The sequence below is a fragment of the Theropithecus gelada genome, chromosome 8 (assembly GCF_003255815.1).
Source record: "Theropithecus gelada isolate Dixy chromosome 8, Tgel_1.0, whole genome shotgun sequence".
NCBI classification, from domain to species: Eukaryota; Metazoa; Chordata; class Mammalia; order Primates; family Cercopithecidae; genus Theropithecus; species Theropithecus gelada.
In genome coordinates this window covers 27,698,355-27,713,333 of record NC_037676.1, presented here as the reverse complement: position 1 = coordinate 27,713,333, position 14,979 = coordinate 27,698,355, and the positions used below count along the sequence as shown (strand labels likewise).

The following is a 14,979-nucleotide window of genomic DNA, read 5'->3' as shown; positions in this document are numbered from 1 at the left end:
ACAAAAACAAAAATAAAAACAGGGGATGGCATCATGATGACCATTACTGAGTGAGGTAATGTTAAACAATGCCAATCCACTGAAGTTAAAGTCAGTAAAGTTTACCAGTCTCCTAGAATAGCATTTCTCAAACTGAAATCACCTGGGCTTGTGGTTAAAATGTAAATTATGTTTCAGCACATTTAGAGCAGTATTCAGTATTTCTACAATTCTAACAAGCTCCCAGGTGATGCCAAAAACGCTGTTCCATGTACTATATTTTGAATAGCAAGATGGGAAAACATATCTTTCAGTTTCCCTTTCCAAAAACGCAATACTATATTTAATGCATCATGTTTAACCCATTATGGTTTATCCAATGCCTTTAGATATGTTCAAGAAATGCTTTTTAAAGGTATGTTACTATGATTTGTATTAACTAAGGTTGGATGGGTTTCAAAGCTACTATTTTAAAAGTCCTAAATGATTCAAGATTCAGGGAATTCAATACACTAAGAAATGCTTCTACCTGAAAAAAAAAATCAACATTGCAATGCTATTCTGTAACACTAAAATTTTGTCTTTTTAGTTTTAGGCTGGCAAACTGGAAGATACTATTGCTTCTAGTAATGGAGGCTGAAATGTAAGTACTGAAAGACAACATTTCATCTTTTCAAAGTCCAGATCAGTGAGTTTCACTAAAACCTGCTTGACTTCTCCTTACATTGCATTAAGCACCATAACTTGGTCCTTGAAGATAAAGGTTAACAACATATTTTAAATATCCTATAGAAAAACACCTAAATACTACAACAACTAAACTAACACACTATCCTTTGGTATAAGACTTCTACACCGAAGGATACCTTTAATTAAAGTATTTTACCATAAACAGAAGTGTCGTTTATAAAAATATATTACTAGTGTAATATATTAAACACACACACACACTATAAAAGATTGGCTGACCTTAGATACTTGGGATGAAATGTAAGACTTCTAAACTCTGGAGTTTCATTTTTAACAAAATTAATGGCCAGTAACAACCTTTTAGGTAAATTAATTCCAATATGTATCATGGTCTGGAGAACAGAAATAATATTTTTAAATCGTAAGTTATTGTTGAAGATCAGATCCAAGTATTTCATCGTAGAAGGAAGAAAACGGAGGCACAGAGGTTAAAAAGCCCAAATTCACATAGCCAGCTAGTAGAATGTTAATAAAAGGAGGGGAGAATTAATTTTTATATCTATCAATATACAAAGTATAACAACGTTGCAACTACAAAATGTACTTGAAAGAGTGTCCAGTTCTTCTAATGACTAAGGCCCAGTTAATTTTTTAAGGATCTTATAAATCACTGAGATCTAAGAAAGGAAGTTCACACATTAACAAACAAAAGACATCTGCCCCCAAATTTAAGAACTTCATTAAAAAATGCAATCTGAATAGAGAATGACAAAATACACCACATACTAAGGATGGGGCTTGGGTGGGGGTGAAGAATGGGATGGGATATAAAGAACAAAGAGAAGACAATGGTAACTCTTCTCAGTAAATGTTTCAAGGAATGCTTTTACATATGCAAAAGTGGTTTAAAAAACAACTTTCTTTACCCTCATGAATCATTTTTTTAACTGGTATAATCAGGGATTATATTTGGAGGACTACAAAGCTTTTAAAAATATATAGTATAGAAAGCAGTTGGATGTGCATGTGTCATACGCTCTGTTACAATCAAAAGCAAACTATAGGAACCTTTTTTAGCCACAAAATAGGGAATTTTGTGCTTATTACAAATGCTATAAAGTTTACTAGCACAAGTCAAAAAAAAAATCACTAGAGAAGTTCCGTGATATTGGAGACAATGGGTTTTAAATCACAGGCATACATAATTATGCCTAAGATGACAGATCTGCACTGCAATGCAGAAATGCAAGCATTATTCCAACATCTGCACCAGAAGGCAGAGACTAGACATGATTCCAGAATAAAGGGCTCTTCAGCTCTTACCTGTTACCTGTGCAACAACTGCTTGGGAAATCCTCCGATTGGCAAGAAAGGCTTTGATTTCCTCTTTTATCACACTGCTGTCCCTCCTAACAAAAACAGAAGACAAGACCAACAATGTATGTTGAAGGTAGAAATCCTCATCTTTGCTAAAAGAAAGGTGAAGCAGAGAGGTGGGGAGAACACAGAAAGGACACAAAAATAAAGGGTAAACAGACCAAACTTGTGTGAAAATATGAAATTACAATGAACCAAGAAACACCAAATATTCAAGTCCTAAAACATCACACCATCAGACAGACGCTTTAGTGAAGACCATAATAGATATAAGTCTCATACCAGAGGATGGTTAATCGCATGCTCTGTATAATTCATATTAGGAACAAGGCTGTCATATGGTATATACAAAGTTTCATTACTGGGGAATGAATGTATCTTACAGAGACAGAAATCCTAGAAAAATAAAGAGCAACAACAACAAATTCAGTTGTGAGCAGACTGTGGGCTTGCATGTTAACTACACAACTGCATGAACAATGTTCATTTAAAAACCTTTAAAATGATTAAGGAAAAAGAAATCATCGTTCCCACAACTGTAAAAATGTTAGCCATTTGAAGAAAGGCTTGCCCTTTAACTTCTTTTCCTGTATAAACAAAAAAAGTGGGATCAGTTGAATATAAAGTTTTAGTATTAAAAAGGCATTTATTCATTTTGTATTATATATAAGAATACTTAAAACTACACAATATTCTGTGTCCTTGGGAATACATTATAGACCTCATTTTTCCTCCACTAAAATGCTTGTTCCAAATTTTTAAAGACTCAACAAATTCTCAAAAGACCAGACATCCACAAAAATGACAATGAGTGGCAAGACTTCTGTTATTTCACCAGAACAAGAATTAATAAACAAAAATTATAGTTAAACCCTTAAAACTGACCAATCTCTCTTTCAATGCTTTATCTTCAAAAGGATTACATAAATAGAGCAGTGGTTTCCGTTCAAGCTCAAAAGTAACGCAGAATAGAGGTAACTTCTTATCTAACACAGGGGTCAGCAAATTACGGCCTATGGGCTAATTCTAGCCTGCCACCTATTTTTACACAACCTGTGAGCTAAGGATCATTTTCAGAGATGGACATTTGCAATTGATTTGATGACAGAAAATGCAAACGATAAACACAAACTAAGCAAAATATTATCCCTCCCCTTGCAATTTCACTCTTCTGACTAGTAGGCCTATATTTTTAAAAACTCTACCCAATTATTATTATTCTGTATTGACTTTTGTCAATAAAAATTTGTGGCTGTTTGTTTTCTGTCTTGTATGTGGCTCTACATGATATCCTTTTTTTTTTTTAATTGAGACGGAGTCTCACTCTGTTGCCCAGGCTGCAGTGCAGTGGCACGATCTCGGCTCACTGCAACCTCCACCTCCCGGGCGCAAGCAATTCTCCTGCAGCCTTCTGAGTAGCTGGGGTTACAGGCATGCAGCACCACACCCGGCTAATTTTTGTATTTTTAGTAGAGTCAGGGTTTCACCATGTTGGTTGGCCAGGTTGGTCTTGAATTCCTAACCTCAAGTGATCTTCCTGCCTTGGCCTCCCAAAGTGCTGGTAATACAGGCGTGAGCAACCGCACCCAGCCTATGTCTCTTCATTATATCCTTAAATTTGCCTCTTGGCCACAAAGTCTAAAATTTTTACTCTTTAGTCCTTTAGAGAAGAAGTTTGCTGACCCCTGATCTGAGACAAAGGATCACAAAACCTTAATAATTGTTTTGTGAAAGAACCACAAACTCTTTTTAGGGGTTCACATTTCTCTGTAGACTATTTGGAGGAAGTTAAGTATCCTATCCAAAAACAGTGAGTTGTGATTTAACTTGGATGAGGGATTTTAGCTCCCTGATGAGTAGTTGTTACATGCTCTGTTGTAAGGACTCTGTTGTAAGACCATGCTCCCTTTGGGGAATTCTGGAAAAAAACAGAGAGGTGATAGTGGTGAGTTTCCAATCTGTAGCTCTATAGTATACTGCTGATTTATCAGTTGGAAATCCTAACCAAAAATATTCTTAAACGAAAAAAATAATCAGCTGCCTAATGCAGTATTTAAATTTTCTCATACTGATCTAGATTCTGGTTAGATTCTTCCCAAAATGCCTGTCTATATTTGAAATATTTCTTTTTTTTTTTTTTTGGAGACAGTCTCGCTCAATCGCCCAGGCTGGAGTGCAGTGGCGCAATCTCAGCTCACTGTAAGCTCTGCCTCCCGGGTTCACGCCATCCTCCTGCCTCAGCCTCCCAACTCACTGGGACTACAGGTGTCCGCCATTACGCCAGGCTAATTGTGTGTGTGTGTGTGTGTGTGTGTGTGTGTGTGTATTTTTAGTAGAGATGGGGTTTCACTATGTTAGCCAGGATGGTCTCGATCTTCTGACCTCGTGATCCACCCATCTCAGCCTCCCAAAGTGCTGGGATTACAGGCGTGAGCCACTGTGCCCAGCCTGAAATATTTCTTTGAAAAATACGCATTCACATTTTATTTAAAAATTGTGTATACGAAAAAGAAAAAGGTACAAATAAATATATTTTAAAGTCAAACAAAATAATTGCTGACTAAAATGCAGGTAATGTAGAACAAAAGCTTTCAAATGTGCATCGATAATCAGTGTGCAAGAGAGAACTTCAGCACTATTTCAATTGGCTTATATAAACAAAACAAATCATTTGGTTTCTAATATAACTATAAAATTAATCTGAAAATTTTTAAATAAAGTATTGCATTTCTATATATAGAATGATCTTCTAGGAAAATGAAGCTGAATTTAAAATAATATTTGTTCAGTTTAAATTAAAAAATGTACCTTTGTGGGGGAAAGAATTAAATAGGTTTTTTTGACTAATTTACATTGATATTTAAATCAATTTATTTCAAATCAAATTCATTTAGACACTAAATCATACAGAAGAGATAACACTCAATTATTGAAATAGGAAATATCCAGTCTGTAAATTATTCACAGCCTTGCAGCATGATATTATTAAGGACTGCACAAGACAGAAGGAATCCCAAAAATATGTCAAACAGTAGCAATTTTCATTTTTAGATATTTGACAAGTTTCTAAGTATCAATAATGTTTAAAAACATAGAAATAGACAGACACGGTGGGTCACGCCTGTAATCCCAGGACTCTGGGAGGCTGAGGCAGGCGGATCATTTGAGGTCAGGAGTTCAAGATCAGCCTGGCCAACATGGTGAGACCTCGTCTCTACCAAAAATATTTAACAAATAGTTAAATTTAAACAAACAGTTAAAAAAAATATTTAACAAATAGGTGTGGTGGCATGTGCCTGTAATACCAGCTACTCAGGAGGCGGAGGCAGGAGAATTGCTTGAACCCCAGAGGCAGAGGTTGTAGTGAGCCAAAAACGTGCCACTGCACTCCAACCTCGGTGACAGAGCGAGACTCCATCTCAAAAAAAAAAAAAGAAAAAACTCTTTACTGCTTTACCAGAGAGCTTTTTCAAAAAGCAAAAGAAAAGACTTAAAAGATAAGGGTGTGCAAGGGCAAGACATTTAACAAAGCTGGGCCCTGGCTGTATCATCTGATAAAATAAAAGCATTGGCCAGGTACAGTGGCTCACTCCTGTAATCCCAGTTACTTGGGAGTCTGAGACATGAGAATTGCTTGAAACCAGGAGGTGGATGCTGCAGTGAGCCAAGATTGCGCCACTGGGCAACAAAGTGGGACTCCATCTAACAACAACAACAACAAAAAGCATCAATACTCCCTTCACAAGGCTTTTAAAATTTGTCTCCTAGCAATGAAATTAAATATTGTGTGTATACATATGTCTGTAATACATAGAATCAAAAATTCATTGCAAAATTTTTTTTGAAATTGTAAAAATACTAAACATTGACTATTATTTTATAAAACTTCAGAAAGGTTCCCAAGAAAAGAAGAAACAAATGATCTGCTGTAATCATATAAGACCGAAGTAAACATCTGTACCAGGTACTTTAAGGTGGCATTAAAAGAATTCTATACACAAGCAGTGATGTGTCATTTAGTTGGTTTCACTAAGTATTTTCAAAATACTAAACACATTCTATTTTCATTGTGTCCAATTCTCTTAAATATTTTTAAAAGTTCCATTCTAGTGGGTTAGCTTTGTTGTTCAAACTTTGACATCACCTCCTTCCCTCATTCTCTCCTCATTCAGCCTTCTTTAAGGACCTGCTACTCCTATTGTCCTCATTGTAATCTAAGAATCACCACTTTGTTAGTGTAAAAACTTCATTTACTCTAAATCTAATTATGTCATCTTCTCCCACCCCTCACTTCCTCTCTTCATCTGCAATTTTACATCCTCCTTAAAAAGAATAAATCCCCTCCTTCCTCTCTTATAAAATCTCATACTCTTCAAGATTTCTATGCCTCAAGTCTTATGGAATTAAAGTGAAGAGCAGGCTGATCTTGTCTTTCATTCCACAGCTTACTTACTTCAAGATAAGATACCCACCTGACTTGTAGCTAACCAGTTCAAGTCCATGTCATTGCCTCCTACTTCCCTTTTGAAATCATTGCCATGCTAGATTCATCTGGTGATTTCCACGCCAGGATGAAATTCTTCCTTCCCACCCTCCATTGCCATTATTTTTATAATTTGCTAAACTTTCACTGTTACTTACAGACCTTTCTTAATATCTGGATGAATTCATCAGTAATGCCTCTTTGTGGAATCCCCTTTTACTAAGACACAATTTAACTGTCATCTATTCAAAGAAGTTCTCCCTGATCTTCACAGCTAAAAAAGGTATCTTCTTGCAATGGCTAACTTTTAACATTTCAATACTACTACTCACATGCTAATATATTACATGCTGTTCTGTATTATGGTTGTTTCTAATCTTGTCTTATCTCTCCTACTATGCTGTAAAGTCCTTAGTCCTTTAGCACAAAGATTGTGCCTTATTCATTTATGGGGTTTGCATATAATAGAGCTTAATTTGTTCAAGGAATGAACAATTCTGTAGTTGGAGAAAAAAGGTTGTAAAATGGAAAGCCCGATCTAGATAATTTATAAAATAGCTTTAAATTTTTATTCTCAAATAGATTTAAGCTTACCAAATCAGAAAGGAAAAGAATTATTTATAGTAGTTCGAAATGACATTGCTTCCTTTTCTAGAACAAAGAATAATAAAGACCACCTGTTTTAAAAATGATATGCTTTAAGATCTTCCATATTTTCATAGTTAATATACACTGCACATTTTTTAGGATCTCTGAAAGGTAATCATCTATCTGAAAGACTTCCAGAGATGAAGCAACACCTGCCAAGACAGACTATTTCACACTTGGAAAAATACAATGATGTACAAATTTCTTTCACATTTGAATAAAACCTATCCCCATACATTTTTACCCATGGAGACAAAGTATAACTTTAAATTTTAAAAATTCACTCAAAAATAAAAGTTACTATATACGTATCAATAACATAGTAACTGGATGTCATGACCATTTTGTCTTATCTAAAGAACATGCACATCCTACCTATGCAAGTAAAATACTTAGCCTATAGATAACCAACTTAGAATAAAGCCTCAGTTTTATACAAAATACTAACATATCATAAAATTTAGTACATGGGTGGTTAAGAATAATATATTTAATGTATGGCATTATTAACAAATTCTGATAAGCTTCATTTAAATTATATCATAATATGTACATAAAACACACACTAGTATCTATACACTATATTAGCAGATGTGTATACACACATACCCCTACACATATATTTATATATTAATAGATGCATTTTTAAACATTAATATGTAAAGCAGTTATTTCTGGCTTTAAAGTCCTTCCTAAAATGTTATATTCAACAATCTGTTAAATTCATATCCTAGTTTACCTTTATTTTTTTAACCTAACTCAAAAATGAAAAAAGTGAAAGCTACTTTCTCACTGTTTCTTAATGAGTTGATAAGGTGTACAATTATAACTTGATGAAGTTATACAAAAAAATCTCCATTATGGGCTGGGCACGGTGGCTCATGCCTGTAATCCCAGCACTTTGGGAGGCCGAGGTGGGAGGATCACTTGAGGCCAGGAGTTCGAGACCAGCCTGGTCAACATAGTGAAATCCCGTCTGTACTAAAAATACAAAAATTAGCTGGGGTTGGTGGTACACATTGTAATCCCAGCTACTAGGGAGCCTGAGACATGAGAATCACTTGAACCTGGGAGGCAGAAGTTGCAGTGAGCCCAGATTGCACCACTGCACTCCAGCCTGGTTGACAGAGTGAGACTGTGTCTCAAAAAAAAAAAAAAACTATCTCCATTATGTATCTTGAAATTTTTAGGAGTGAAATTTGTAAAGTGAATGAATTATAAGATTTTTAAAACTACGTCTTATGTTTGAGTTGAGGAATGTGAACAAGCAAGAGGTGAAGCACACAGGTAGAAAAGGAGACAGGAAAGCATTCAGATATCCAGGCTCCCCCACCAGAGACCACCACTTCCAGTCCAGCGGGCTATAATATCACCATAGCATCTAGTGATCAGCAAGGGCAGTATATTCCTAAAAGAGCACAGAATACTCAGAAAGATCCACCGCTCAAAATATTTCTCTAACATTCCACTAAATAAAAATTCACGTTGTAAGTGATTGTTTTGAAGCAGCAAATATCATGGGGGAGGGGGATGCGAAGCCCATTAAGGCAATTCATACTTTGTCTTATGTTAATTAACCACCTTTCCTAAAATCTTATTAAAATCTACAGACATGAAAAATTTATTTGGAGAGGCAATGTACACTAGTGATATATTGATAATAAAGACATAATTTAGGCTCTGCCACTTAATATTGAAGTTCTCTTGAGCAAAGTATTTAATTTTTGTGAATCTCAGTTTCTCTGATCAACCTCACATCATGATTTTAATAAGTGACAATGTCATCCAATAAACTTTCCCACTGATCCAAGGATTGTTATTATCTACAACCTGAGAAGCGTAAGAGACGGAAACAATGGAGGAAAGCAGGAGTGCAGCAGTGGGTGAGGGTGCAATGGCAGAGAACCAGAGAGATCTAGAAGGACCATTGAGACCCCAAGATGATCAAGAGAACCCAAAGGAGCAGTTCTAATAAAGAAGCAGAGAAATGGAAAAAGATCAAGTGTCCTGATTAAGCGACAACTGGTAGTACAAATATACTGATAACAAAGTATAAACCTGTATATATTTCACAGTGAAACTGGAATGGGTGTAATTACAGGATTTAACTACAAATCCCAGTCATTGCTAAATAAGTTTTCGTTTAGTCTGAGCATATATTTGAATTAAAACATCATGCCAACCTATGAGTTAAAAGTCAAGTTTTTAGACCTTTATTTTTCCAAACAATCTTCTAGAGACTTTTACTAATGAGCTTTCCCATACTTCTTGTTAGTCTTATACACGTTTAAGAATTAACTGTTATGTCAAAAGCTTATCAAAACTGATGAACAGCAACACCACCGAAAAAACCAGGTTGGCATCCTTTTTAAATTTTTGATATCCTCTCTACTCAGAATAATTAAAAGCTAATCGTTATGTTTCAATGAGTGAAGTAACTTTTATTTGCCCAAATGGTTCTCCCTCTTAATCTTAACAACGTTAAATTCAAAAGCAACACCTGAACTTCGGTCACTTACTTTAACACATGAAGAAGAATTCAAACTCAAACTGATCTCTTTTATTTTTAACTTTTAAAAAAATTAGCTGAGCATGGTGGCACATGCCTGCAGTCCCAGCTACTCGGGAGGCTAAAGCAAGAGAATCACTTCAGCCCAGGAGGCAGAGGTTGCAATGAGCCGAGATCACACCACTGCACTTCAGCCTGGGTGACAGAGCAAGACTCCCTCTCAAAAAAACAAAACAAAACAAAACAATGACTTGTAACTATAACTGCTGTATCATATTATTCATTACAGGTATTAATATTATACTTTATTTATACTGTATCTGAAATCCAGATAAAATAGTTGATTTAGCACAGAATTTCATATAATAAAGATCTACCTAAAAATAAATTCAGGACAGTTTGAAGGATATTTCAACATTGTGGTACTATTGGACAGATCTTCCAAGTGGCAATATTATGTGTCACCACTATTCAATCTTGAAGTTTAAAAATCTTTAGGAAGAATTATAATGATACTTACAGGTACTATTTTTATTTCTGACAAATTCCTGCTACAGTTTCTTTCATTATCTACTGTAGCTAATTTATTTGCAGGCTCTTTCCCTTCTATGGTAGTGGAAATCTACTGAAAACAATACCTTTATCATCTCTATTCCTAGAGAAGTTTTTACAAAACTCCTCAATTCCAACAAAAGTAAATAAACTAGTATGAACTCAAAGTCTCCCAAAACCTGTATTGTTTCCTAATATATTATTCTTATCACATTGTCTTACCTGTCAGTAATTTTCATCAGACTGAAGACACGCCTTGCCTTTTCTACTCTTTACTAGTCCCTTAATTTTAAATAAAGTTCCTGTATTTTAAAAACAAATGCTATTCTTTACCATTTAGGTCAAGGTTACCCATTCATTAAACATATTAGGCCCTTACCATGTGCCAGAGAAAGTTCCAGATCCTGGAGGCACAATAATGGAAAACACATGGTGTTACCCTCAAAGCGTCCCAGGGTCCAGTGTGAAGCCTTTCCTAATTATCTCTGTTGAAAGTAGATTTCTTGTGGGCCGGGCTCGGTGGCTCACGCCTGTAATCCCAGCACTTTGGGAGGCTGAGGCAGATGGATCACCTGAGATCAGGGGTTCAAGACCAGCCTGATCAACATGGAGAAACCCTGTCTCTACTAAAAATACAAAAGAGCTGGGCGTGGTGGTGGATGCCTGTAATCCCAGCTACTCGGGAGGCTGAGACAGGAGAATTGCTTGAACCTGGGAGGCGGAGACTGAGGTGAGCTGAGATGGCGCCATTGCACTCCAGCCTGGGCATAGAGAGCAAGACTCCATCTCAAAAAAAAAAGTAGATTTCTTTTCTCAGTGTTTAAAACTCTAAGAGTTCTTACATTTATAAGACAATGTGTGTATATGTGTGTGTGTGTGTGTGTGTGTCATCTATTGCTAAAATTAGAACCTATATAATAGGTACCCCAAATTATTTTCTTGATTAGAATGTTGGAGAGAAAAATTAAGAGTGTATGTATTCTGTATCAAGATAAAATTATCCCTCAGAAAAAGTACTTACTACAGATTTCAAGATTAGAATGTGTCTGTTAGTCAGAAATAAGCTAGTAGAGTCATAGAGAAGATTAGTGTTTGATAAAGAGAATGGAAAAGACTTATCAAGCAGCAAAGAGAAAGGGCTGAAGTAAAGAAGAGAAAATTTAAATTAAAAACATAAAGCTTGAACTTCCTCTCATCTCCAAAGGTGGGAGAAGGAAGTTACAGTTCTTATAGCTAAGTAGCTGAAATGCAGCATACTACTTAAAAACAATCTAAGAATACAGATGTTTCTAGGGACTCTGAATAAGCAAAGTCACTAACCTCATTAATTCTTCCACTTTATCATCTACATCTAGGTCCTCTTCTGAGGCTTCAAAACTGTATGACCTCTGACCCATGCTGTTTGCATGGTAGCGAGTTGGTGACATCTTTCCATTGGATGTAGATAATCGCTCATTATTCTCCCTCCCATTTTGATTGGTAGTGCAAGGCTGCGGGGAAGTATCATAACTGTTGCTAGGTGATGGGGACATTCCCGAATGCTGCGTCTGTGTGGAAGCTGTAGCTGTAGAGGAAGATGCTGGGACATTGTTGGTACTATTCCCATATGAACTTCCTCCGTAGCTGGACCTTCTTCCAAACTTGTCACTATGCTCTTGATCAAGACGGTCCAAAGTTTCCAAGGCATGGAGAATTTCATGTTTAGTCATTCCAGTACGCCGAAGTCGCTGAAGCAGATCTATCTGCTCTATGGTAAATCTGGGTTCATCTGTATAATGAGACATGGTTTCCAGCAAACTAAAAAAAAAAAAAAAGATAAAAAGTCTCTTTATTGACAGTATCTACCAAAGCACATATCATTAGAGAATGTTCAGAAGATGCAGTATTTATACACAAGCTTCTTTATTGAAAATGAAAGCATGTCCCATGCTAGAATGATTGTGCCATGGCAAATGGATTGGTACAGATACTAAATGTGTTAGTAGGTGAACATAGGTGTAACATAAAACCTAATTTCATATGGCATACAATTTACATTTTCCTCAATTTTGGAAAATATCAGAACCAAAATTTTAGTTATGTAAATAATACCAAAACAACAGATTAGGTACATGGAATGCATTAAACCCAGGCTATGTGATAACTCAGAAGTGTTTTGCCCATCTCAAGTGTATTACTCTACATTAGAGTATTAATGGAAAATTGCTGAAAAAATAGTTTGTATTATATTATTTACCAACTATTAGCTACACAGACCTAGGAATTCTCTACAACCTCATTTAGTGTAAACAAATGATTTGCTAAGCTAAGTCCAAGCAAATGCTAATAACCAGCAAAAATATTTAAGTGGAAAAGAGAGGTACATTAAAAAAAAAAAAAAAAAAAAAAAAAGCACCATTTCATTCACTACTTAGCAATTTCCTAAGTTTTTCATCTCTGGTAATGCATTCTCTCTTAATAGCTACCCTGAGAAAGATATTTCGTGGTTGTAGCCAGACAATGCTATTCATTTTTCTTAGGAAATTACTTTTACATGTTTCCTTTAACTAGCACAAGATACTGCAGCATATCAGAAAATGTTTTCTTAGGGTGAATAACAATATTAAGAGAGTAGTCAAATACTGTAAAAATTCTCACTGTTTGAATTCCTTTGTTGTTGTTGTTGTTGTTGTTGTTGTTGTTTTGGACACAGAGTTTCGCTCTTGTCACCCAGGCTGGAGTGCAGTGGCGCGGCCTTGGGTCACTGCGACCTGTACCTCCTGGGTTCAACCTGCCTCAACCTCCTGAGTAGCTGGGATTACAGGCACCTGCCACCAAGCCTGGCTACTTTTGTATTTTCAGTTAGAGATGGGGTTTCAACATGTTGGTCAGGCTGGTCTCAAACTCCTGACCTCAGGTGATTCGCCCACCTCGGCCTCCCAAAGTGCTGGGATTACAGGTGTGAGCCACCATGCTCGGCCTTGAATTACTTTCTTATAAGACCTGACTTTTCCATTCAAGATTTTTTGAAGTGGTAATCTCTTTTATTTTGATATTTATTGTTCTAGTGCCAAATATAATGCATGGCATGCATAGGCTCTCAATAAGTGTTTGCAGATGGAAATAGATGTCAAGAAGTTTTTTCATCTTTCTCACACAAACATCTGCTCTGGGCCAGTGCCCCACAGCTATTGAAAGTTTCACTGTTTCTTTGTCCTTCTACACGAAAACTTTATTGAACAGTCACTTCTAGGCAGGTATTGGGTAAGAGTTTCACACATAACATAATCTCATCCAATTCTCACAGCAACTCTCGTGGTAGATGTTCTTTATTCATTTCATTTTATGTTGATGGATTGATTGTTGAGGAAACTAAGGCTCAGAGTAGTTTTATACCTTACAAAAAATCTGAGTAAACATTAGGAAAAAGATTTAAGCCTTGACTCCAAAAGCACACATCATTCTCCTTTACAATACCTTGCAGGACTTAACTGGAAACATATGATATGGGACACAGGCTATTCTACTCCTTTAAGTCTCATTTAAAGCCATTTAGATAAAACTACTCTAATTACTGATGAACCTAGGGGTCCTAGTAATAGTTTTCTACATTTAAAATCTTTGCTCCATCTAGAATTTTTATTGACTTAACAAGTATAAAAAATTGGGGTTTTATTTCATCCCAAATGGACAGCTAGATGTCATATGTTTTTATTGAATATCTGTCTTCTCCTCTGATGTGAAATGCTGCCATTATCATATACACAATTTCCATATGAATCTGCATTACCTTTGGATAGTCTATTCCATTTTACTGATTGTTTTATCTTTCAAATTCTTTTTAAAATAAGTAGGCAGAAATCTAGAACTTTAGATGAAATCTCCCTAGTTTTAAAAACAAGCTCATTAAAATAAAACACAACCAAACACACATATTCTGTGGACCTAAACATGTTGTGGGCCATTTGTGCCCACGGGCCACAGTATCTGACCTACACCTACAAATGTTACGGTCTGATTTCTTCCGATACTCACTTGTAACAAGCTAGGCATCATTTTAAAAAGACCTATTTTCATGATTAGTATATTCTTTCTTGATGGCCTAAGTTCCCCCCACAATATTTTGTAATGAAAAATATTAAACATAAACATTATTATTTTCCCTTGAAAATGAAGTAGACCTGTTTGTTGCTATCTTCAGCCTTCATGTTATCAAAGTATTTCATAAAGTGATCTTACTTCAGATGACTTCAATAACTGTTTTATTATATGGACAAAAATTCCCAATCACAGTATTTTCCTACAGTATTCACATCAGAGCAGTTAGTTATCTGTATACAGTTCTTCAAACTATTCCTGGTATGGAGCAGCACTCTGTATTAGCATAAAACAAAAGTAAGTAATATGACTTTCACTTATTACTGAAAAGTATCCATCCTAACACTTGAATTAGAATTGTCAAAACTAAAGATTTCACAGCATATAAAACAATCTAATATTTTATGTCATTTCAGATTCATTGACTATTAGAACCACTTTTATTCCAAGTCATAAAAGGAGAAACAATAGGCCACCTATTACTTTGTCTGCCTAGAACACCTCATTGTTTTCAAGCACATGTTCTTGGGCTATCACTCATAATACCCCACCTCTGGCCAGTGGGGTGGGCGCACAAGAAAGCCAAACCTTGCTCTCCCCACAATTTTCTAGTCAGACGAGGGGAAGGATGAACAGTCACCATAACTGTGCTCGGTTTCAGGAA

At 35.8% G+C, this 14,979-nt stretch overlaps 1 protein-coding gene across 3 annotated transcripts in view; it reads right to left on the bottom strand.

Annotated features, from left to right (window-relative positions):
• HMBOX1 (homeobox containing 1) overlaps positions 1-14,979 on the bottom strand; it is a 166,996-nt gene that overhangs the window by 73,048 nt on the left and 78,969 nt on the right. For all 3 annotated transcript variants that reach the window (XM_025393806.1, XM_025393805.1, XM_025393807.1), the window contains 2 exons: positions 11,559-12,035; positions 1,993-2,078 (listed from right to left, as the gene is read on the bottom strand). In XM_025393806.1, the coding sequence (XP_025249591.1) occupies positions 1,993-2,078; positions 11,559-12,035 (563 nt within the window). The remainder of the gene's footprint in view (positions 1-1,992; positions 2,079-11,558; positions 12,036-14,979) is intronic.